The sequence below is a fragment of the Gracilinanus agilis genome, chromosome 4 (genome assembly GCF_016433145.1).
Source record: "Gracilinanus agilis isolate LMUSP501 chromosome 4, AgileGrace, whole genome shotgun sequence".
NCBI classification, from domain to species: domain Eukaryota; kingdom Metazoa; phylum Chordata; class Mammalia; order Didelphimorphia; family Didelphidae; genus Gracilinanus; species Gracilinanus agilis.
The window spans coordinates 461,348,774-461,374,176 of record NC_058133.1 but is presented as its reverse complement, the minus strand read 5'-3'; the positions used below and the strand labels follow the sequence as shown (position 1 = coordinate 461,374,176).

The 25,403-nt window shown below is 40.6% G+C and overlaps 2 protein-coding genes across 2 annotated transcripts in view; both read right to left on the bottom strand.

Annotated features, from left to right (window-relative positions):
- Nucleotides 1–6,211: 6,211 nt before the first annotated feature.
- On the bottom strand, nucleotides 6,212–18,796 carry LOC123247160 (acidic mammalian chitinase-like). Its single transcript, XM_044675962.1, has 11 exons — nucleotides 18,772–18,796; nucleotides 16,848–16,877; nucleotides 16,550–16,751; nucleotides 15,998–16,054; nucleotides 15,445–15,610; nucleotides 12,969–13,093; nucleotides 11,777–11,900; nucleotides 10,351–10,536; nucleotides 9,129–9,245; nucleotides 7,386–7,527; nucleotides 6,212–6,447 (listed from the first exon to the last, which is right to left on the bottom strand). The coding sequence occupies exons 1-11, from the start codon at nucleotides 18,794–18,796 to the stop codon at nucleotides 6,212–6,214; spliced, it is 1,410 nt and encodes a 469-aa protein (XP_044531897.1).
- A 5,713-nt stretch (nucleotides 18,797–24,509) lies between these two features.
- The window catches only part of CHI3L2 (chitinase 3 like 2), a 13,789-nt gene continuing 12,895 nt past the window's right edge, over nucleotides 24,510–25,403 (bottom strand). Inside the window, exon 10 of the mRNA XM_044675516.1 lies at nucleotides 24,510–24,716. Within this exon, the coding sequence (XP_044531451.1) occupies nucleotides 24,510–24,716 (207 nt within the window). The remainder of the gene's footprint in view (nucleotides 24,717–25,403) is intronic.

Sequence of the window (25,403 nt, the reverse complement as noted above, 5' to 3'; positions counted from 1 at the left end):
CTCCTCTCCTCTCCTCTCCTCTCCTCTCCTCTCCTCTCCTCTCCTCTCCTCTCCTCTCAAAAACTCAAGTTTTCCTAACTCCAGGTCTAATTCTCTACCCACTAAGCCACTTAGCTGCTTCTTTAGAGAGAATTTGATCCCTATTTATGCCTCTAGAGGGCTAAGGCTTTTTCATAGCACTTAGTCACCCATGCAGTACTCTGAGTAGCAGAAGTTAGATCAGAGACTATATATATTTTGTCTCTTTTCTAAAGTAATAGTGATGGACTGAGCCTCTGACAATTCTGCCTAGTAGCCCAAGGGTTTGCTCCACCTGGTTGAAGGAACTTGGGTTGGTTACTGTTATATTCAAACCTTGGGAAATGTTGGTCTCACCTTGATTGACAGGGGAGACAGTTGGAGACATCGGAATGTTCCCAGATGCTGTGAGCCAGGGGCAAAAGTTGGTTGGCCTGAGAGTATAAATACCTCTAACAGCCATCTGGGAGGGGTCTTTGACCATTGATCTTTGGGTCTTTGACTGTTATTCATTGGTTCTCTCTCTGAATCTCCCTAGATCTTTAGGTCTGAATCATCATAGCTTTTTAGGTCTCTGGGTCCCTGGGTGGTGACAGGAGGAAGGGAGGTCTGAGAAGAAGAGGGTGGTTAGGAGTTGAATACTTCCTGAAGGCTGTCAAGGCTAACACATCACAAACTGATAATAAGAAAGCTGAGAGGAAATCACCATCACAGCTGCAGCAAGAGCAGACTACTCTTTCTGGTTTGGCAGTGGCCAAGCTGAACCAGAGGGGTTGTGAAGAACAATAGCTCCAGCTTTACTGAATCAATAGCCTCCAGTCCTCAGTGGTTATAGATTATAGATATTAGATTGACAGGGTCTCCAATCCCCAATCTGTATCCTAATTATCCTTTCCCTAATTAAGATCATAGATGAAGTATTTAATAAGTACCTTCCTGAGTGGTCATTATATCACGACCCTTGGGGAAGGAGCAAATGCAGTCAGATGAACGTGATCCAAGGTTAATCATAGCCCAATATTAATAATTGATCCAACCCCAGGTGGGACCTGAAAGGATTACCCATCCACCTGACCATTCAGGGTCCTTCCTGGGCACTGTTATTTAGAAGGGGAAATTATAACATCTAGCAAAGGTGATTGGGGTTGGTGTTCCCCTATCACCAACACCTAGGGAGAACACAGAGATACAGATCCACCTCACCTAGATCCATATTCCCCTAGCAGGACATCATTTTTTTATAACATTACCCAACAAGACAACCTCTAGGGTGAGGTTTATACAAGAAATCTCCTTGCTTTAGGTAGAATGCTAGATTTTAGGTTCAATGCTGCTCAGGAAATAAAAGCCCTCTCTATTTTATATAAGAAGATAGGGTTAAGGAATGTCCTCTATGAACCCTTCTCTCTTGTCTGCTTCTACCATGTGTTTCTGAAGGAATGCTATAATTTCCCTGGCTACTATTCTTTTGGGGTAAGGAAAGTCCATTCTCAGGAGCTCTCCTCTTATCTGACTAAATAAAAGGTTAGCCTTGATTTGGACAATTCAAATGACAGATTATACAAAAAATAATTTATATTTGGCCTTTGAATGTATTACTAGATAACATCTGTGGAGTGATGGAAATCAGAACACCTGGGATCAAATTTCAACATTCCAATGAGTGACCTGGTTGAATCATTTAACCTCTAGGTTTTGGTTTCTTCATCTGTAATATAAGAGGTTTAACTGATAGAAATAATGAGTCCAGAGGAATGAACTAGATCAGTGACCATGTGAATGGAAAGAAGGCAAGAGGTTCTAGAGTGATTATAGAGAAATAGAATGGATGTAAATACTCACCTATGTAGTAAGGAAATTGGGAAATAAGTAATATATTGATAACATAAGGAATTTTAGAAAGGTGTCTATGAGACTGCAGGCAAGAGAGAGTTCTGGGTATGAGCTTGAAACATTGAAGAGAAGAGGAAGGCAGAGTTCTGAGCAGTTGGTCTCTGGCTTCAGGGAAGACAGACCAACTAAGATCTGATTCTCTGGATCTATCTCTGCTGCTGAAAGGAAAGAGAGAATACCCTTGGATCATCTGGAAGGGTTTTCACTTTCCTTACTGTGGAATTACATCGAGGAGAAGAAGCTGTCAGATCTGCTGTGTTGGAGAACTGTTTGTGAGAGGAGAAAGACCACTCTGAGACATCTCAGAGCTACACACTGGGAGTTAGCCTCTGAGACATTGGGCTAATTGACTCTGTTTACTTGAAGACACTTTTTACTAAAAAATAATTTATACTCATATATAATGATTATAGATTAGATTTAGTCAGATAGCATTTTTATGGGGTTTTAGTAAGTAATAAGCAGTTCAGAGTAGCTTCAAGAAATAGAAGACTTTGCCGTGAGGCAAACATAGAAAAGTGGGTGGATACTTAGTTTCCCTTTAGTGTCAAGGTTTTCCTTGTTTCTAATCTTTATATTCATATTCTTTAAATACAAATAAATAGATTTTTATAGATGTATTCAGTCTCCAAGTAGTTGTGTACTGGCCTAGTGAAAGGAAGTCACTTCTGGCTTGCCTTCAAGGGGGAGAGCTGAGAGATAGTTTGTGATCATCAAGCAAAGTATTCTGCCATAGTATCCTCCTTAAGACATCTTTTATACACCTTATTATTACAACTAGGATCTATAATTTTGAATGCAAATAGGATTAATTCACTTACAAAAAATGGAAATAGAAAACAGAATAGATCAGAGACATTGTAGAAGTAGCCTTGATGAGACCTGGCAGTCAATTGCATATTGAGAATGGGGAAGAGAAGAAAGTCAAGTGTGATCTCTTGGTTGCAATACATGGAGTAACTGAAATAATGGTAGCTGATGGTAGGTAATGAGTTCTCTTTAGGACATAGTGAACTTGAAATGCCAATGGACATCTCCAAAATTTGTGATATGGAGATGGTGATCAGGAGAAAAATTAAAACCCTGAAGAAGTCATGGAGTCATTTGCTTAGAGGCAATAAATTAACCCATAGGAAGCTGATGAAATCATAACAGAAAGAAGAAGAGAGGAAAGAGAGGAGAGCAGAGGAGAACAGAGGAGAGGAGAAGAGAAGAGAGGAAAGGAGAGGAGAGGAGAGAGGAAATGAGAAGAGAGGAAGGAGAGGAAAGGAAAGGAGAAGAAAGGAGAGAAGAGGAGAACAGAGGAGAGGAGAAGAGAAGAGAGGAAAGNAGAGAAGAGAAGAGAAGAGAAGAGAAGAGAAGAGAAGAGAAGAGAAGAGAAGAGAAGAGAAGAGAAGAGAAGAGAAGAGAAGAGAAGAGAAGAGAAGAGAAGAGAAGAGAAGAGAAGAGAAGAGAAGAGAAGAGAAGAGAAGAGAAGAGAAGAGAAGAGAAGAGAAGAGAAGAGAAGAGAAGAGAAGAGAAGAGAAGAGAAGAGAAGAGAAGAGAAGAGAAGAGAAGAGAAGAGAAGAGAAGAGAAGAGAAGAGAAGAGAAGAGAAGAGAAGAGAAGAGAAGAGAAGAGAAGAGAAGAGAAGAGAAGAGAAGAGAAGAGAAGAGAAGAGAAGAGAAGAGAAGAGAAGAGAAGAGAAGAGAAGAGAAGAGAAGAGAAGAGAAGAGAAGAGAAGAGAAGAGAAGAGAAGAGAAGAGAAGAGAGGGCCCAGGCTCAGATACCCATTAGCTGTGTGAACATGGGCAAGTCACTTAATCTCTATCTGCCTTAGTTTCTTCATCAGTAAAGTGAAGATGATAATAACACCTACCTCCCAGAGGTGCTATGAAAATAAAATAAAATAATGTTTATAAAGTGCTTTGCAGATTTTAAAATATATAAATGCTAGCTATTATTAAGGAGAAAGGGGGATTTACTTTCCAGTGTACTTATTGGAAGAAAGTCCCACCATTATCATAGTGACTTACTTGAATATTCCAGGTCTGATAGGAAGATAGTCAACTATCCAATAGCTCTCAAATATGCTTCTATTCTGGGAGGGGGGACTTAAATTACTGGAGGTATTATATAGATCAGAATGTTGCCATAAGGGAAAGTCAAGATCAGTTCTTTCCAAGAGGAACCACTGTGACTACTTTACATGTTTTGCTATTGTTGTTTATTTGTTTATTGTTGTTGTTGTTATTGATAACGATGATAATGGGTTCCTATAAGTTCCTTGCACCTTTTATATTTTCTGTGGTGTGAAATAAATACTTCCTTCTACTGGTATGCATTTGTTATCTTGGATGTTTCTATAAGAACTGAGGACTCTTTTTTTTTAAAACCCATATCTGTTGAAACTTAGACATGAAATATATTCCTATATTTTCCCAGAGTAAATTACAGGCTCCAAGTTAATTAGCCAAAGGGAAGATGATCCATCTGGGTCAGTTCCAGGATAAGAACCAATTCATGTAAACCCAGAGTCTGGAGAGAGCCCTAGAATATGGGTTTATATTTTGCATGTTATTTTGTATTCACTTCTCTGTGCAAATCTTCTCCAGTAGAATGTAAGCTCTTTGTGGGCAAGGATTAGTTTGATTTTGCCTCAGTGTCTGGAGCATAGCAAGTGATTAATAAATGCTTGCTCTATAGGATTAAAACTCCATGGGAGAACAATCATTTGTCCAGTGGTGTCAAACTCTTTGTGACCCTTTTGGGATTTACTTGTTAAAGATACTGAAGTATTTGACATTTCATTCTCTAACTTATTTTACTTATGGAGGAAAACAGGGTTAAGTCATTTGCCCAGGGTCACAAGCTGAGACCAGATTTGAGCCTAGAAATATAAATCCTCTTGACTTCAGGTCCAGGAATAGTAGAAGGAATAGAAGTTCTAGAGTCAAATCTGACTCCTACTTTCTGATCTTGGGCAAGTTATGTAATCTCCCTGTTCCTCAGTTTCTCCATTTTAAAAATGAATGGATTGGACTAAATGGCTTCTGAACCTCCTTCCAACTCTAAAGCTATGATGCCCCATAAAGCAGATAAATGAAAATGGATTATATATGTTAAAGTTTGATTCAAATGTATTCCTTATCCCATTCAGTAAATGTGTCCCTAGAAAATCAGGATCAGAGTATTAAAACTAGAAGGGAATAAAATATCAAGTCCCTCATCTTACAGATGAGAAAACCAAGACCAAAAGAAGTTAAGTGATTGATTTGTAGCAAGTGATTAATAAGAGCAGTCCTAGAATTAATTTTTCTTTAATTGAATCATTCTCAAAGTACAAGGAGAATACCTGTTATAGTACCTTCCATGGTAAAACCTTTTGTAAAAAGAAATATTGCCCCCTAATTGATCACTTTTGTGCTTCTTAGATATTTTTATTTGCTTCAAATATGGGTGTACCTGCAATGTCAAAAAATTTTAGACTCTCCTTTAAATAAATTATGAAAAACTACTTTAGTCCCACTTCTGTGCCCCAATGATTATTGCTGTTTTAAGTATATATACCTTTCCTATACATACTAACCTAACAAATGGTGCTAAGAGAGTAGATATTCCTTCATAGTGCTTTGGTTTCCTCCTTTTCTTCTATAACCACACCAATTTGGAGGACCTCTCGTGGATGGACCATTCATCCTTCTCCTATTCCATTGTGGGAAGAGGAGACTACCTCTTTCAACCAGGTGGAGTAAAATTCTTTGGCCACTGGGCAGAGCCTTCAGAGTAGCAAGCCATTGCAACTGTCTTGGAAAAGGGGCAAAGGATAAGTTCTCATCCACCCCCTTCTGCCAAGGGTGACAAATTGCCATGGGGTGGCAGAGGAGAAGTCTTAACCCCTTAGCTAGGAATTTTATCATCCAGGATAAAAATAATTTGGTATGTGGGTTGGACCCACCAGGTGCTTGGTTGGGCACTTACACAGAGAACTTTACAAGGATGATGTATTTGGGCTGAGAGAGGGAAATTTGGCCCTCACCTCTATAAAGGTTAGAAGGAAATATATGATAGCCCAGAGAAAAAGACAGAAGGTGAGGGATGGGGGATAGTGATTACCATGGAAAGAAAGTCTTCATCTCTCTCTAATTTCCCCCTCCAAAATGTCAGACAGAACCCTATTTTGTCTTATGGAAGTTATTATAGTGTCCACTGCTATTCCTCAACGTTGCAGGTCACTAATGCCCAGACACCTAATTCAGCAAACAGACAACTTGGGAATCAGTTGCAAAGTATATCTTTAATGATCATTTCCTCATGAAAGCTTATGACCAGTTACAACACGAGCAGCTTGTGTCAAAGACTAGACCAGTCTGGCAAGCCTCTTCGTAGGTCTCTCCATTCACACAGTTGTAGAAGGCATTCTTGCTCTTGGGGTTTGCATAAAGACCATTGGACTTGCCAGCACAGAACCCACTGCCTCCTGAACTACCACCACCAGGAGCTGCTGTGACAATGGGAGCAATACTGGTGCCCAAAGTAGAGGTTGGCACTCGGCAACCTAAGGAAATGAGCATTTATTAAACATCTACCAAGAATCCAAATGTTTTACAAACATTATCTCATTTGATCCACACAATGATCTTGTGAGATGGGTGCTATTTTTAACCCCATTTTAAGGCACTTGCTCAGGGTTACCCAGCTAGTAAATGTCTAAGACTGGATTTGAACTCAGGTCTTCCTAAATCCAGGACCAGTGCTCTGTGCACTATGGTTCCACCTAGCTTCCTAAAGAGAGCAGATGGAGTCATTACCCCTACATTCCCCAGGGGGTTCCTGACCAAGCATAATCAGCAAACCCTCCCAAAGGCTTACAGTCCTTTGCAACTTAGTTTACATTCAGGGAGCTGTCCAGCAGAAGTAAGGCTCTGTCATTCTAGATACTCTCCTGACATTTATTACTGTCATCTTACTTAGCCTGGAAACTGATTCAACCAGTTTAATTCTATTCCCTTACTTCCTGAGAAGCTACAAACTGATCTAGAGAGCCCACACTATATCCCCTTCTCTAAACTTCTCTGCTTTTTTCTAGTCTTATCTCCTTTTTTTCTCCCTCTTACTTTTTTTGTCTCCTCAATCCCAGTGGTCAGTGGCTGAATTAGGAGGAATTAAAGTGTGAGGGGAATGATTTTTTCCTTGTTTCTCTACCTCAGATCCTATATCTACTTGTCCTATTTTGTTGAAGCCCATTTACCCCTCTCTGCCAGAGGAAGACATTCACAAAGGGCATTCACTCAACAAGCTTCAATCTTATAAGACTTCCTTGGTCTTCTATTGTCAGTTCCAGGATGGATATGTTTGGGCAAGTATAAAAATGGGATAAAGTCTTTAAAATAAAATCAAGGTGAGAAGAGTTTCAGATCAATATTTTGTCTCATTAACAACCCCTTTGCTTTGGAGATTTCTGAATGATAGAAAGAGGTTAGGATGACTACTTACTGGGAGTGGAGACACCCAAGGCAGATTTGATGGCATTCATGAGTGGGTATTTGCCTTCTCCACAGAAAGTGCCAGTGAAGTCATCCAAGTCAATGGCCCAGACCATGGCTCCTCCAAAATTGTTCTTCAGCAACCAATCTGCCTGTTAGGGGAACCAGAGACATGTAGAGGGTATAGTCAGTGGAGATTTCCCAACAGCCAAAGCCTTCAGGGTCACTATAGTAAGAGGTGTGAACTGAAAAATGAGACAAGGGAGTGGAGCTGAAAGACTTTCTCTTAGACTTAGTAGAGACTAAGCCAGTGAAATGTTATAATGGATAGATATGAGTTTGGAATCAGAAAGTCCTGAATTCAAACCTTGACTCAGACACTTATTAGTTAAGTGATCTTGGACAAACAACATGGTTGAATTTCAGGCTTAATTTTGTCATTTGCAAAATGAAGGAGTTTGGCTCAATGCCCTTTAAAGTATCCTCTAGCTCTAAGTTTATAATTTTGTGAGCTAGAGAATATATTTCCCTGTACCTCCAGGTTCAATACACAGAGAGAGAGAGATTGAGGGCAAGTGAAGAGAAGAATGCATGAAGAATTTTCCAACTTTAGATGGAGATTTTTAAAGCAAGAAAGTCTTGCAAGGAAGAAAAGGAGATAGTCCTGGATCCAAAAGCAGAAATTTAACTCTGATCTGTTATTGAGGATGCTCTCTGAATGACTCCTATGGGCCCTGAGATTCCTAGTGGGATTATACTATGAGAAAGTTAGAGTGTCTGCCACAAGGTGAAGGTAGAGAGTGAGGGTGAGAAGCATGTAACCCAAAGAGTAGAAAATGGAGTTGTACTTGCCTCTTTGGGGATCTTGGCAAATATACAACAAGATTAATAGGCAGTGCTCACCTCCAAATCAATGGGAAGATAAAATATAACCGGGAACCTAGAGAGCTTTCTCTTCTTTTTTTATCTTGGGGTAGGAGGGAAATATTTCCTCTAGCAAAAGGGTTCTTAATTTGGAGGGCATGGACCCACAATGGATCTGGGTGTAAATTTAGGACATCTGTGAGATCTTGAGTGGGGGAAAATGGCATCCTTATTTTAATATAATTGATTTCTTTTATCATCCAAAGTCCTTTATTTTCTGCATTTAAAGGTATGATTCTGCAAAGGGATCCAGAATCTTCACCAAATTCCAATAAAAACAAACAAGATTAAGAACACTCAGTTTAGAACTAATGTGCCAGGGAGGACCTTTTGGACAACAGAAGACACAAGGGGATACACAGCTTCTTTAAAAATCATTGAACTAAGGGGGCAGCTGGGTAGCTCAGTGGATTGAGAGCCAGGCCTAGAGATGGGAGGTCCTAGGTTCAAATCTGGCCTCAGACACTTCCCAGCTGTGTGACCCTGGGCAAGTCACTTAACTCCCATTGTCTACCCTTACCACTCTTCTGCCTTGGAGCCAAGACAGAAGGTAAGGGCTTTAAAAAACCATTGAACTAGGCCCAGGTCACTCAGGACTCAATTTCTTTGGTCCTGGACGTGCCAGTAAAGCTAGCTGATAACGGTGAATCATTAAGACCAAGGAAAGAAGAGCAAGAGAAAAAACAAACTGAAACATTTGAGAGAGGGATAGAAGAATGTAGCACAGATGGAGGGATGGTAAAATGCCACTAGTGATTATTGTGGGTATTAAATCTGTGGGTCTTCCACCTTTGCTCCAAAATGTATAGGGTAAAGAAGCAGGACACACCTTGATAGTGAAACTCTTGGGGTTGTCATAGCCAATCCATTGATTTCCTTTGTAGGCATAGGGGACCTCTTGAGGGGCATTCCACACCTCAGTGGCACCTTTCAGGAAGCCACAGACCTAGAATAGGAAATGAGAAAATTTGGGAGTCAGGAAAATTGAGTTCTAGATTTGGCTCTGCTGTTGTAGTAACCTTGAGTAAATCACTTCTCTCTGGACTTTGGTTTCATCATCTGTGAAATGATGGGGCTGGATTAAATAACCTTTTAATCTCCTTCCAGCTGTAGCAATCTGGGACAACAGATTCCATGCCCTACAACATTCTTCTGCCCTATCTATTTCTCCATCAAACCTGGCTGCCATTTTCCTTTCCTGGGAGAACATACTGCCCTCTAATTTCCCAGTGTCAATGGGACTAAAAGATAACTCAAACTTCAGTCTCAACTTAATTCTCTTACTTTCATTTCAGATTGAATGCCTTATAGCTTCACAAAAAGTTCACTAAACTCAAGCCTGAAGATCTGGGATCTAATCCTGATTATGCCACTAATGAGCTGTGTGACATTAGGTAAATCACTTTTTCTTACTAGACTTCAGTTCCTTTACATAAATAATATAATGTGCCTCACAAACATGGAAGGATAGTGAATTCACTTACATGGGAGCATAGATATGATAATGCTTGGGAAAATTAAATTGAAGGTACTGGGGCAGTTAGGTGACACGGTAGATAAACATTAGGTCTAGAATCAGGAGGACCTGGATTCAAATCTGGCCTCACACATTTTCTAGCTGTGTGACTCTGGGCAAGTCACTTAGCCCCCATTGGATAGCCCTTACCCCTCTTCTGCTTTAGAACCAATATGCATTATTGATTCTAAGACAAAAGTTAAGTGTTTAAAAAACACCAGGGATTATAATATCTGTCAAGAGTCCCTACTTTTGAATGTTGTAGGGACACTTTCAGCCTTTTTTGTCTTTACATTCTTTTCAATGTCTTATACACACATTTTTCATAGCTAATAAACTTAAACGTTGAATAAAATTTTAGAACTAAATTGAACATTCTTATCCTGACCCTTCTCCATGCCCATGAATCCATCTCCACCCAAAACAGCAACTTAGTTCTCTAGGAGGCAGAATAGAGCCTCTCGACTGTGTTTTCCCAGCTGAACAGATGTTATAGAGATCCCTGTGAGTCCACTGAGCCCGCTGTGGACCTCACCTCAAAGTAGGCGAGAGTTCCAGCTTCCTGAGTGTAGGGTCCGGCCGCACCAGGGCCAGAGGTGGGAGCATCCAGGCCGTGGTTGGAGGGGTTGGTGAGGGTGAAGGTCCGGGCATAGGCACCAAACCCAACCATCAGCTTCTCAGCAGGAGCCCCATGGTTCTTCCAGTAGTTCATGGCATAGTCCTTAGGGACAAAGTAGGGGAGGTAGTTAGAAAGCCGTTACACTGGGACAGCTGTAGGTAGGTGCCCAGCTACTTGTGGGGTCATCTACCCTGTCTGTACTGTACTTCTCCATGCCACCATTGTTATCTTTGGATACAAGTCCTGGCCAGCCCACAGACACAAGACAATCTGGCAAAAAAATGTAAGAAGGAAGCAAGAAGCTTCCCTTGGAGCAGGGGGACCATCTTCCCAAGTATAGAGGATCATCGGACTGGCTGTCTAATTTCATACTAGTCAGTCAGCCAATAACACTTACTAAGTGCCTACTTTATGCCGGGCACTGTGCTAAATGCCACGGATACAAAGAAATACAAAAGAGGGTCCCTTGCCCTCGAGGAGCTCATAATCCAATGGGAGAGCTCACAGTCTGGACTGGAGGCTTCCTGAGAGCAAGGGACCATGTCTTCTTTATCGCTTATATCCTTCCTAACACCTAATAAAGATCAGGCTCATATGAGGTATTTAACAGGTATAGTTATTAGGAAAATGACTTGGAAAAACAAGTGTCCTTAGTTTCGTATCTCCCTCTCTTCCCTCTAAGATCCTCAGTTGAGGAACAACTCAGTCCCCAAATGCCCTCATTTCTTTTCTCTTTTGGTGATCTAATAGATTATACGAATCACTCTCCATTATCTATACTGAAGCTACTACTTCAGAATGCCAATTTTTACATTCCAAACTGACTTCTCATGTATATTTAGCACCAATCAGAAGTTTAAAAGATTTCCCTCATTGGGTGGGAATCATGTCATTCAGTCTTGGAATAAATGGAAAGGATTTGGGGATTATTTGATATTATTGCTCTTCACGATACCCCTCATTTAAGCACAAAGAGTGGAAAGGTGAGAGCAGTTGATCTTGAATTGGAGGGCAGGGGCAGGAGAAGAGGAAACAAGGGGAGAAGAGAGACTGTGCGATCTAGTGGAAAGCATCCTAGGTTTAGAATCAAAGGAGTTCTACTACTTACTCTATATGAGACCTTGAGCCATTTTTAAAGCCTCCAAATCTCTCTTCTTTCAAACAAAAGTGTTAAATCTAAATGAACTCTTCCAGCTTTACATCTGTGATATGTGACCTATTCCTGCAGCCTTCTGCAACCTCCCAAAGACACAGTGTGTCTCACCTTCCCTTCACTTCCATTCCTGTCCAAAGACTCAAGGTGGAAATCTTGTCTGAGATCTCATGACAGAGTTTTCCTTACCACATTAAAGTAGATGTAGTCACCCTGGTCATTGGGTCCGGCAAACAGAGGACTATCCTCTCCAGTAAAGCCCTCCCAGGAGCCCCTCAGGTCATAAGTCATCACGTTGATAAGATCCATGTACCTTAGGTTGAGGAGGAAAGGAGAGAAGTAATCCAAGGAAAATCAGGCTCATCATCTCCATTCTAGTCTCTATGTGGATTGTACCCCACTCCCCTTAAGGTCTCTCTATTCCCTAGGTCTTGTCCACCATGAAGTCTTTTTTCCCCAATATCATTCACCTGAGGCTCACTTGACCATCATCCCTGGTCCCTTTCTATTGTGTTGCTTTGTAATTTTGCTCAAATTTGTTTCATGTGTTTGTATGTTGGCTTCTAAACAAGATACACAATGACTACAACAAGGTAAATAGGAAGAATGAGTATAAAACCATGGAAAATGAATGTTGTAAAATGATGAAGAGTTTTGGAGCTTAGCTCTGAAAAAGAGATAGAAAAAGATATCCCTGTTTCACCCCTTTGCTGAAGAGGTCCACATGAATAATACATTGCACATGTTTTCAAGCTTTTTCAATAGATGGATCAGTTTTGCTGATTTTTCCTTTTTTAAATATTTTATCTGATTTTAGTTTGGTTTTTTATTTTATACGTTTTTCCTCCTTTAAAAATAACTTGGGATAACTCCCTGGGAATGGGAAGAAAGAAACACACTATGGGAAATTTAGTAATGTTAAAAAAAGATATCATTAAAATTTTATTTTATAAAAAGGCTGTAAGGACCTCAAGGGTAGGAAATAGATAGAATCCATCTGCTACCAGAGCATACCTTGCAGATTATAGATACTTAGGGCATGTCTATTTCCCATAATACCACACAGGACTTGGAGTTTTGCAGATCACTTTCATAAAGTAATTTTTTCCATGCTGAAGACATAGGAGAAATTTGGGGTAATTAGTGATTTGGAGGAGCCTGTTTTGCTCTAGAGAATTTTGCAAATAATTCTAATGATAAGATCAAAGTCTTAATTAATTTTTTAAATTAGGTCTGTGGATGGAAGCCCCTTCTAGATTGCCACTCTTCTAAGGTTCTGGCTTGCTCTCCTCTTGATGGAGTCTACGTGAGCAGCTCCTCTCCCTTTGTGGCTCAGTTGAACCCTGACACGAGAACTCCCATGGAATTGGGGGACACTTACTTGGACATCTCAGGGATCTGGTAGGCTGTCTCAATGGTGCTTTTGCCAGCAGACACAGCAGCAGAAATCAGGAGCCGGGGCTTGTTGCTCTGAGTAGCCTCTTGCTCAAAAGCTTCATACATTTCCTGGAATAGAGGGCACAGACCCCATACTGAAAAGTCTCTCTCTCTGTCTCTGTCTCTGTCTCTGTCTCTGTCTCTGTCTCTGTCTCTGTCTCTGTCTCTCTCTGTCTCTCTCTCTGTCTCTTTTTGTCTCTTCTCTCTCTCTCTGTCTCTCTTTCTGTCTCTTTCTTACTATCTCTGTCTGTCTGTCTCTGATCATAGCCTTTAAAGAGAGAACTCAGAGACATTCAATTTTCCCTATAATTACACACCCTCTTGCAATATCTGATTATTATCAGGGTTCTGAAACTAAGGGAGAAATATAGAGAAGAGAAAAAAGCCTAAGAATAAAAATCTTCACAGTTTGACTTAGATCTGAGTTCAAGTTCCATTATTGTCATTTTCTAATAATGGGACATTAGACAAGTCACAACCTTTTTGGACCTGTTTCCTTGCTATTTACACTAGATCAGTGATTTTCAAAGTGGGCACCACCGCCCGCTGGTGGGTGCTGTAGTGATCCAGCTGGGTGGTGATGGCCACAGGTGCATTCATCTTTCCTATTAATTGCTATTAAAATTTTTTAAAATTAATTTCCAGGGGGCTAAGTAATATTTTTTCTGGAAAGAGGGCGGCAGGCCAAAAATGTTTGGGAACCAATGATCTAGATAATCTCTGAGATTCTTTGAAACTTTAAGTGTGTGTGTGTGTGTGTGTGTGTGTGTGTGTGTGTGTGTGTGTGTGTGTGTGTGATTTTAAGCTCCACAAAGACAAGGACTGGGTATCCAAAGTCTCTTCAACTTGGTAGAACCTGCTGGTATAACCTTTGAAAACCTATCTGAGGGGGCAGGTTGGTGACTCACTGCATGGAGGGACAGGCCTAGAGGCACGAGGAGGACTGGGTTCAAATCTGGCCTCAGACACTTCCTAACTGTGTGACCCTGGGCAAGTCACTTAATCCCCATTGGTTAGCCCTTACTGCTCTTCTGCCTTAGAACCAATATATAGTATAATATATAATCAATAGATTCTAAGATAAAAAATAAAGTTTAAAAAAAGAAAAGAAAATCATCTGAGAATTTGATTGTATGTTATTAGATTAATCAAGTATGGGATCAAAATACATTTAAGTAAATCGTTGAGACAGCATAGAAGTCATTCTGGAAAGTTGTTGGGAGACATAAGTGGCCAAAGGAAAGCAGAATTATGGTTGGCGAGCTCACCCCATGGGGACATTCCATAAAGGCCACATACAGCTAGACATTCGGATAGTGGGCTCATAGGTTAATGAAATTTCCTTCTCTGTAAAATGACTCACTTGTCCATCCCTGATCCCTTCCAGTAGCCATGTAAGGCTGTGAGAGTTGGACTCTAAGGAAAACTGAGGAACTAAATCTAAATCAGAGCTTTAGAATTATGGTGCTGGAGAAGACTTTTGAGAGTCCCTTGAACAGCAAGGAGATCGAGTCTGTTAATATTTAAAGAAATTAATTCAGACTATCACTGGAGAGTCAAATACTGATGATGAAGATTAAATATTTTGGCCACATAACGAGAAGGCAGAACCCTTTGGAAGTCGCCCTTTTATTGTGGAAGAGTGAAGGTAAGAAGAGATGTAAAGGTTGAGATGATTAAACAGTGTCAAGAAAACAATGAACATGAACTTGGACAGACTTTGAGAGGCAACAGAAGACAGAAGGATCCGGCATGCTATAGTCCGTGGGGTCACAAAGAGTCAGATACAATGGAATGAACAACAACAAATTTGTAAAATGAGGGGCTTGGATTAAATATCCTTTCGGGTCCTTTCTAGCTCCAAATCTATGGTCCTATGTTCCTATGACAATTGAAGTCTCTTCCAGTTCTATCGACTTATATCTAAACCTTACCTGGTTTAGGGAATAATGACCCTCATCCACAGTATTGTCTTGCCTGACTGGCCCTGAGTATGGAATATCTAAGATCTGGGGAAATCACCTAATTTTTCTTAGACATTATTTTCTTCATCTGTAAAATGAGTAAGGTAGAACTGGATGATTTCTACATTTCCTAGCTCTCAGTCTTGTGGCATTATATGACCTAGCTTTCATTTCTCTTCCTCTTTCATCCCTTTCTTTCACTCATTTAGTTTACCTCCTCTCCTTCATACAGTTGCTTCTTCTCAGTGCTAATATCCACCCCCTTGAGAATTATTCCCTCGTATATGACTCTCCTTAGAGATTCCTCTGGGCTCTCTCTCTTCCTCTCCCTTCAAATCTTAAGTTGATCAGAAAAGCATCAAACCTCACCCCATTCAAGGAGTTCCTCTTTGGAGAGGCAGCCCTGGGTCAGGGCTGGGGTTCTCCTATCTTTAGACACTAAGGAGAGACAGTTACCTTCAACAGGACAGTAAAGAGCTGTTGGGTGTCTGCTGGGCTGCCACGGTTACCAGGGTACTCCCAGTCAATGTCCAGCCCATCGAAGTTGTACTTCCTCAGAAATTGGATGGCTGACTGGATGAAGGTCTGGCGGTTTGCAGCAGTGGCAACCATGTCAGAGAACCTAGAATCAGAAAAAAAATTATAGCAGGTTTAAGCTCTCATAGGAGTTGAAAGAGAGCCCATTCCCAGGTGACTTAGTCTCCATTTACTTTCAAAGGACCAGAGGCTTTAGTGGTCAGGGATCCTGTGTACTTGTCCAGTTTGCTATAAGGATATTGCTCTGGTTTCATCCCAGAATCCCAATAGGATTCTAATGAGGAAATATCTAACAGCTTGACTGAAAACAGCTTTAAGCAGTAGCATCATGGGAACACTCACTTTAGAAAGACTCAGAGAGGTTTTCTCTTGGTTCAGGTTGGGAATGGGTGGGGAACTGGAGGAAGAAATGAATTGAGGAGGGGAGAGTGGTTCTACTTTAGCTACTGGTACCAAAAGTCTTATGCTTTACCCCTGAGTTCCAAAATTCCAGCCTCCAACAGACAGCAGGGTTTTCAGCTCGGTGTTACTGTTGATAGAAAGTTACCTGGTTTATAGAAATGTCTCTGGCAAAGCAAACCAACCCTCTCTTGGGCAAAACAGTATTTCATGTTGAATCATCCATTCCTATATTTGGAATAACAACCTCACAGTGCATCCTAGAGCCTTGCCTTCCCACCTGCTATTGGGAATCATCAACCTATAATCTATTTTTTTCCTTCCTTCTTTCCTTCCTTCCTCCCTTCCTCCCTTCCTTCCTTCCTCCCTCCTTTCCTTCTTTCTTTCCTTTCTTTCTTTCATTTTTCATTTCTTTGTTTTGCACAGCTAATAAGTGTTCAAGACAGACTTTGAACTTAAATCTTACTGACTTCAACTCTAACCCTCTATTCACTGTGTTCTCTCCTGGAGGGACTGAGTGTTGTATAGTTGTAGACAGAATCTAAACTCTACTTCTCTTTGGAAATCTTCTGTATCCTTAGTCAGAACTTCCTGTCAGGGGTGGAGAACCCAGCCTAGCACTTACTAGGTCTTGAGATTGTTGATGCCAGCATAGAGGGCCTCATCATTCCACTCGATGGTTTTGATTTGGTTATTGGCCATGCCAGCGAAGGCATAGATGATGTGAGTGCAAAGGCAGGGGTCCACATTCTCAGGCATGTAGCGGGCAATCCCGGGACGGTACTGGCTCCAGTTGGTGAAGTAACAGACAATGTTGACGGCTGAGCCTGGAATTGCAGAAGAGAGAGAATGGGAATAACTGAGCTGATTAACTACCATCCCAAATTCATCCACCTTCCCAGACCAGGAGCAAACACACTTACCCAGCTGCAGCTGCAGCAGGAGGGCCAGACCTAAAGAAGGAAGGAGAATCTCATTAGAGGATGCTGGGCAGACCCTTTCCCTGGCTTGAAAGTGGTAAGCCAAAAACTCCAAATGGGCAGTAAAGAGCAGAGGACAGAGAAGTACAGGAGTCACTACTACCACTGGGTGTCCAGTCTACAGTCCTTGGAGGAGACAACTGCTAAGTGAGGCCAATAATCAGATCTGCAGTTCTCTGAAACAATCAGGGATCTTTTTCCTCAGGGAAGAGGGCAAGACTGGGCACAACAAAACTGAAATTAAGTCATTTAGTCCCAGCATCCAGTGGCCCAGCAATTCCTCTCACAGGATCACAGAATGTCAGAGATAGAAGGGACCACAGAAGCCCACTAGTCCTAACTCCACATGAATAAGCATCCCATGATTTTACAACATTCCTGGCAAGTAGTCATGCAGCTTCTGGAGGTTTTTGCCTTTCTTTGTATTTTCAGAACTTAGCTCATTGCCTTTAACACAGTTAGAGCTTAATAAATACTTTGGGCAGCCAAGTGGCACAGTGGATGGAGCATTGGGCTTGAAGTCAAGAAGACTCGTTTTCCTGAGTTCAAATCTGGCCTCAGATACTTACTAAGCTGTGTGACCCTGGGCAAGTCACTTAACCCTGTTTGTCTTAGTTTCCTCATCTGTAAAATGTGCTGAAGAAGGAAATGGAAAAAGAACTCCAGTATCTTTGTCAAGAAAACCCCAAAAGGTATCACAAAGAGTCATACACAATTGAACATCAACAAATAAATGCTTGTTGAATATATGACTGACTTTCAGTGACAGTAAAACCACTGCCTCCTGAGGTAGCCCTGGTATCGATAGCTCTAATATGAACTATTATTAATTGTTTAATCAATAACATTAAAATTATTATTTTATTTAATAAAATCATTGAAATTTTAATTAATAAATCAGTGATATAAAATTATAGTGCTTATTTAATTAATAAAATAATTGATGATTAATTGACACCAATAAAATTATTAATAAATAGTTATTAATAATTAGTTAAGAATTTTTTCTTAAAACGCAAATATATCTCTTAGTACTGCCCTTTGGGGGCCAAAGAAGACAAATCTAATCCCTTTTCCAGGTGATATAGCTCTTCAGAAAGTTAACAGCTGTGATCATATCCTCCCACTGTCTTCTTTTCTCCAATCTTCTTTCCTAACTCCATCCCTGTTTCTCTAGATGTAACTAACATACCTCTCTCAGCAATCTCTACTGGGCTTATCCAAGGTTTTCCCCTACTCCTTTCCTTTAATTCTCTATCTCCTCCCCCAAACCTCATCCTCACAATCAATTCTGTTCTTTTGGGCTTGGAAACTAAATTTTAATGAGTTCTCTTCTCCCAAGTGGGTCTCTTCTAAGTACCAAGTTAACTATTTAAGGTTCTATTCTTTTAGCTTTGTTTATCCCTCCTTCCCCCATACTAGAAGGACTTTACAGGTGAAAATATGGTTCCATTTTTCTCTGCTATTTTTTCCATTTGGTGGACTAGCTTAATTTCATCAACCAGTGGGACTACTTTGGTCCCACCAATCATGAATTGATTCAGCTAATCAATGAATCCATCAATAAGTATTTTTTAGTATCTGACACCAAGCTGGCACTTCAGAGTAACTAGAGTGAAAACAACCCCACTATCAGGATGGTGTCATCCTCTAGCATATACCCTACTCAAAGATTTCCCAGAATACATAAGTCAATGGCAAAGAAGTTCCAGGCAGTGGCAGTGACAACTTGGAGAATTGATGGATAGATGAATGGATAGATAGAAGCATAGATGGGAAAGAAAAGTTTGAGAAGGCAATCTCCAGGAAAGGAGAAAGAGTAATTCTCCTTGAAGGTACTGTCCCATTCACCCAGATACAAACTCACCAGTGAGGATCAGCAGTTTGCCCATTTTAATGCTGGGTTGTGACTACAAGGTCCTGGACCAAGTGGACTCTTGCCTTGCTTTTGTAGGGAATCATGGTGGCCCGCCTCCTGCCCCTACCCACCTCCTTGAGGTGAAGTTCAGTGGTTCTCATGGTGGGGTGATGGAGGTATGAAATTACACGTGGCACCCCTCCATCTCTTCTGAATCTTATCTGTGTGTTCCATCTTGTGTAATTAGCCCAAAGTATAGGGAACACCAAAGTGGAAATTTCTGAAGCAACTTTGTCTGTTGACTGAAGTTTCTGACCATTGTGGTAGAAAAACAGTCACATGCAAGAGGCCACCTCAAGGGGCCAAAGTCTTTGCATGAGAAGAAGGGCTCCCTCCCAGGGCAGCTGGGAACTTGTGAAGGGTTGTGAAGAGAGAAGATAGGCTTCTTATTGGGTCTACTCTCCTTAGCTGTTGGGGAACTACTCTCTAGGTCTACCCTTTAGCTTGGCTGAAAAGTAAAAGAAATTTGTCCTCAGCAGACTGTCCCTTCTCCTTTGGTATGTCTCTATAGCCAAAGCTGGAACTGTAGATTGCTACCCATTCATAGAAAGCATTAAACACCAGAATAAGCATTTTGGACTTTATCTGGTTAATAATGGGGAGCCAATGAAGAGTTTGGAGCAGAGGAATGACATGATGAGACCTGTGCATTAATAAGATTACTCTGGCAGCAGGAGTTTGGAAATGAGATACTGGAGACACAGAGCAGTTAAGGGACTATTATAGTACTCCTAGGAAGAGAAGATAGGTCTCAACAAGAGATGATAGGATAATGGGAATGGATAAACCTGGAGGGAGGATGGGAAGGTCTCTCTTCATCAGGATTTCAAGACAGATAATAGGACTATAATAAGCCAGGAGGCTTTATTGGGTTAGATATGGACTCTTTGTATTTCTTCAATCTCATATGATCAACCACCTATACTGTCTTTAGAAAACCCTAGATGCATATAATTCCTCATTAATCTTTCCCTTCCTTTAGTATGGCCTTTGTTAGACTTTCTCCATCAGTTTTGTAAAGAATTTACTGTGACTTTAAGGACCACAGGAAAAAACTAGTTCTAGAAACTCAGACACAAGTTACTGGTCTCACCAGTATCACACAGCATTTATTAGGTACCTATTTTGTGCCAGGCACTGTGCTGAGCACTGAAGGTACAAAGAAAGGGGAAAAAAACCGCTTCAGTGGGAAGGCGTCATTTTCTTGTGTTTTGGTTCTATCCAGCTAGGGAGTAGAAACAAATGAAGGGAAAAGAAAATCACCTCCATTATCTCCCTAGGCCTCAAGGCTTTATAAAATAAGGGAGTTAGGCTCTGTCACTTGCCACTATGATTTTTATAAAAGCAAAAGGATAGAGAAATTCCTAGTTAGACTTTGACTTACACACCTATCCACAACTCTCAAGGCAACTAGGGATGGGAAGAGGGTCTAGAGAGCTTTGAAGGGAGAGGAGAGAGTTTGCAACTGTTGTTGATGACTTGTGGCTCCTGGGACCCTGGCTTAGAAATAATACTCTAGGGTATCCCTTTGCAGAGGTGGGAGGTTTGCACATATTTTCTAGACTTTTTCCCTGTGTATTATCAGGAGCTTTTTTTGTCTTCTTTTTCTTTCTTTCTTTCTTTTTTTGTCTTTAAAAAATACTATTTGTTCCTTGCCAAGAAAATCCCAAATGAGATCACAAAGAATTGGACAGAACTGAAAAAATGACTGAACAATAAATTTGCTCTATGGTAGGACTCTCTATTAGAGGAAGAGCAAGAGGTACTAGGGAAACCTATAATGATCTATAAAAACAAAAGAACAATAAAAGCATTTTTAAAAAGAGAGAAAGAAAAAACTAGACAATTCCTGTTGTCAGGAGCTCTCACTTTAATTGACAGAGATAATATATCATTAGGTGGCTAGGAAGGCCTAGAAGACCTAAATATGCAGCAGTAATGGAGAAGTAAAAGTAAGGAAGAGTGATAGATTGCTGAAGCATATAAGATGACAATGCTAACTGACTTCCCCAGTTCCACTTCTCAGTATCATTATATGTTAAAATAAAGTTTGAATTAATTGATCCCTAACATTCATTCACTCTAAATCTTTATAATTGCTTAATTTCATGCATTCAACATGACCCCTTAGCCTCTGTTGCCCTGGTTTGACTGAAAGCCCATTTGCCATTTTGCTTCATTATTCCTGTCTGGCTCCCATGTGCCAAAGCCAGCTTGGGAAATCAGATTCTACTAATAGATTTAAAATACTCTAGGAAAAAAATAAAATAAAATACTCTAGGGTTTCCCTTTGAAGAGGAGGGAGGTTTGTTTGCACATATTTTCCAGACGTTTTTCTGATGCATTGATGAGAAATTTGTTTGTCTTCTTTTTCTTTCTTTCTTTTCATCCAACCATCTTCCAAACCAGTTGCTGCTTCCATATCCCTTTCTCTGAAATTTGATAACATACTCAGGAGGGAAGGAAGCCAATAGCAACCTTCTCAGAAATCTACCATATTTTAAGATTCTTTGATTTGAGATCTCTGGCCTGTAGCCATCAAATAGCCATCAGAGTCCTAGAAAGACAGTACAATGTATCTCATATTCCCAGAATCTTAAGACTTTGAAAACTTAAAACTGACTTAGAACGCAAAGATTATTTTTACTCAAAGCTCCCAAATACCTGTTTCTCCTTGATTTCCTTTACCTAGGACCTATGACTCAGACAGGGTCCTACTTGAACTTAATAGGAAGCAGCCAGAATAGGACTCTAGTGCCCCGAGCTTCTAGAACCTACCCTCTGAGGTTGTCTTCTATCTACTTTCTAATCTATTTTGTAAGTATTTTGTTATTTACATTGTCATTACCTCCATTAGAATGTGAGCTTCTCAAGGGCAGGGGTGGTTATTTTATTTTCCCTGTAACCTAAATCTGGCACATAGTAAGCCTTAATGAATGAGTGATGACTGTCTGACAAGTCTTGTGAATGTTCCAAGTCAAGTAGTTATTCCACTCTTTGCCCCAGTCTTGGTAATCACCACTACCACTCCATTTGGGGAGATCCCTATTCCTTTGAAGAACAGTCCTGGAGCCTATGGGCAGTGAGTCTGGAAGAAAAGGTCAGGTCAGAATCCTAAATCAAATATGGCACCCCCCTACCCCAGTTTTCTTATCTGCTCCAGGATGTTTGCAAGGCAAATGCCTCCTCCCTCCCCTCAGAAGCAGGTGTGAGAAGGAGGGACAGTTCTATAGAGTTCACGCTCTAGGGCCTAAGGAACAAATCCCAAAGAATTCTTTTTTTTTCCTTGAACTGAAAATTTTTATTTAATTAATTTACTTAGAATATTTTTCCTTAGTTACATAATTCATGTTCTTTCCTTCCCCTCTTCACACCCCCTCTCATAGCCAACAAACAATTCCACTGGGTTTTACACATGTCATTGATCAAGACCTATTTCCATGTTATTGATATTTGTTTGAGGGTGATCACTTAGTCTACATCCCCAATCATGTCTCCGTTGACTCATTTGATCAAGCAGTTGTTTTTCTTCTGTGTTTCTACTTCCACAGTTCTTTCTATGGATGTGGATAGTGTTCTTTCTCATAAGTCCTTCAGAAATGTCTTGGATCATTGCATTGCTGCTAGTAGAGAAGTCCATTACATTCGATTGTGCCGCAATGTATCCATCTCTGTGTACAAGGTTCTCCTAGTTCTGCTCCTTTCACTCTGCATCAATTCCTGGAGGTTGTTCCAGTTCACATGGAATTCCTCCAGTTCATTATTCCTTTGAGCACAATAGTATTCCATCACCAACAGATACCACAATTTGTTCAGCCATTCCCCAATCGAAGGGCATTCCCTCATTTTCCAATTTTTTGCCACCACAAGGAGCACAGCTATAAATATTTTTGTACCAGTCTTTTTCCTTATTATCTCTTCCCCAAATAATTCTTGAGGGCACATTAAGCTGATCACTTGTTTCTGTGTGGCCATTAAGAAGCAAAATCAATATACCGACTCTTCTTTCTTCCTTGACTTCATTTCCAAATCTTGGATGGAAGAAGGCAAAACACTTTTCTAGATTCAGTGATGGATGCACCACAGAAATGTCTCCTAGTCTTCCATGAGAGTGTTTTAGAAAGCAGAGGTGGAAGTGGGAGATTGAGTAGGATAATGAGAAAATTAATGAAAAAAGCACGGTTTGGTCTCAAATTAGGAGGCTGAATGACTTGAAGCTCAAGAAGTTTGAGCCAATCTGAATGTGAAGACAGAATAACAGAAGGGCAAAGGAGCAGCACTAGATTTTCTTAGGTTGAATCATTTACATTTTATTTGAGAAAATGGTGCAAGAATGAAGTGCAGCTGTCTGATGGAGAAAGCCTGTCTCTGGTCTTTGCACTGAGTTACCTTGAGTGTAACTAAGCAGGAGTGGATAGGAAGGCAAAGATACTCTTAGTCTTAGGACATCAATCTTCAAACCATTTCTAAGACAGAGGAATATCCAGACATTTCTGTTTCTAGTTTAACCTGTAAATAAAAAGAAAAGAGAACAAGAAGATCAAAACCAATACCCTCTACTCTTGAAATGAGGACTTGATCAAAGGTTTGATCAACTATTACATCAGAGGGCTCTGGTTTTATTCTTGTTTAGTTTAATTTTTCTTTTTGCTTGTCTGTCAAGCTTGAGAGAATTAAGAGATCAGAATAGGCTCTAGAAGGGTGGTTATATGGATCACTGGATAGAGCCCCAGGGCTGAAGTAGGGGAGAACTGGGTTCAAATTTGACCTCAGACTCTTCCTAGCTGTGTGACTCTGGGCAAGTCACTTAAACCCAGTTGCTCAGCCCTTATAGCTCTTCTGCCTTGGAACCAAAACTTAGTATCAGCGTTAAGACAGAAGGTAAGAATTGTTAAAAAAAAAAAAAAAAAAAAAAGGAATGTGGGGTACCTAGGTGGCTCCGTAGATAGAATGGCAGGTATGGAGTTGGGAGAACCTGAGTTCAAATTTGATCTCAGGCACTTCTTAGCTATATGACCCTGGGCAAATCATTTATCCCCATTTGCCTAGCCCTTACCCTTCCATCTTAGAGTTGTTACTAAGATAGAAAGTAAGAATTAAAAAAAAAGAAGAAGAAGAAGAAGGTCTAGAGGAACTTCCTGGAGCAGTGATGAGAAGTAAAGGAAAGAATGTCTGTATAACTATACAAATACTCATATGCATTTGTATATTGTTCCTACAATCTTATATTATTATAGAATGTCAGAGCTCAAAAAGTTCCTTGAACTTATTGTCTTACTCCCTCATTTTACAGATAACGAAACTTAGGAAGTATCTTGATCAAAGTTATACAACTTGAGGAAGTATCTTGATCAAAGTTATACAACTAGTAGTATTCAGCTGAGTTTTGGGCAGTTAGATGGTGCAGTGGATAGAGTACTGGGCCTGGAGTCAGAAGACCTGAATTCAAATTCAGTTTCAGACACCATTTTTTTAAAGCTGTGTGACCCTAGGTAAATCATTTAATCCTGTTTGCCTCAGTTTCTTCATCTGTCAAATGAGCTGGAGAAGGAAATGATAAACCACTTCAGTGTTTCTGCCAAGAAAGCCCCATATGGAATGATGAGGAATCAGGTATGACTTAAATGATGGAACAACAACAAATATTCAACAGTTAGAATTTGAATTCAGGTCTTCTGACTTGAAGTTCAGAGCTCTTGCCACTTCACGTAACTACTTCTGATGGGCAGCTGTTCCTTCCCACTTTCAATACCTTTATTGGCAGTGCCTAGTTTCTTCCTGATTGCCTGGAGGAGTGGAAATGGGCCCTCTTTGCAGAATTCACCAGTAAAGTCATCCAGGTCAATGGACCAAATCATGGCCCCTCCCAATCCTGAGTTCTTCAAGAACTGGACCTGAAGGAAATATACAGGAATGTGGGCAGGAAGTCTGGAAAGGGCACCTAGTGGTCCCCTAGGTCTCTAGGAATGGGTCTAAATTATACTCTGGTCCACATGAAGGAATGGGTTAATAATTTAGCAGTAAACATTTAGATTAGACAGACAAAAGGACTTCCTAACAGGAAGGGGCAAGTGAGGGAGCCTGTATCTTTGTATCTTTGGAGGACAGAGTAGATCCCCTCATTCCCTTCCCCCACCTTTCTCCCCTATATAACAACAGTCCATGGAACAATCGACTCAGACACTGATTCCAGGATTCCCAGATATTCTGCAAGTGCTTAGGACTCTAGGACCAGGCATCCTAGAAAGAGGCAGTTTCAGTTACAATTGCCTTGGAGGTGGCCAAATGGGTGATGCCAACTGAAAGGGGCAAAAGTAGAATAGACTATGGAAACAAGAAAGCCTTCTCCAACAGTCCTTGGGCAGAACAAGGTCAAGTACCTGATGTCTTTGCTCCAGAAAATTCCCTGAGATTAAGAGTGAGGGAACTTCAATACTTCTTTTTCTCTCTTTACTGTCTTTCTTCCCTACTTTTTTCCTTCCAACCTTCCCTCCTCCCTCCCCTCTCTTTTTCCTTCCTTCCTTCCTTCCTTCCTTCCTTCCTTCCTTCCTTCCTTCCTTCCTTCCTTCCTTCCTTCCTTC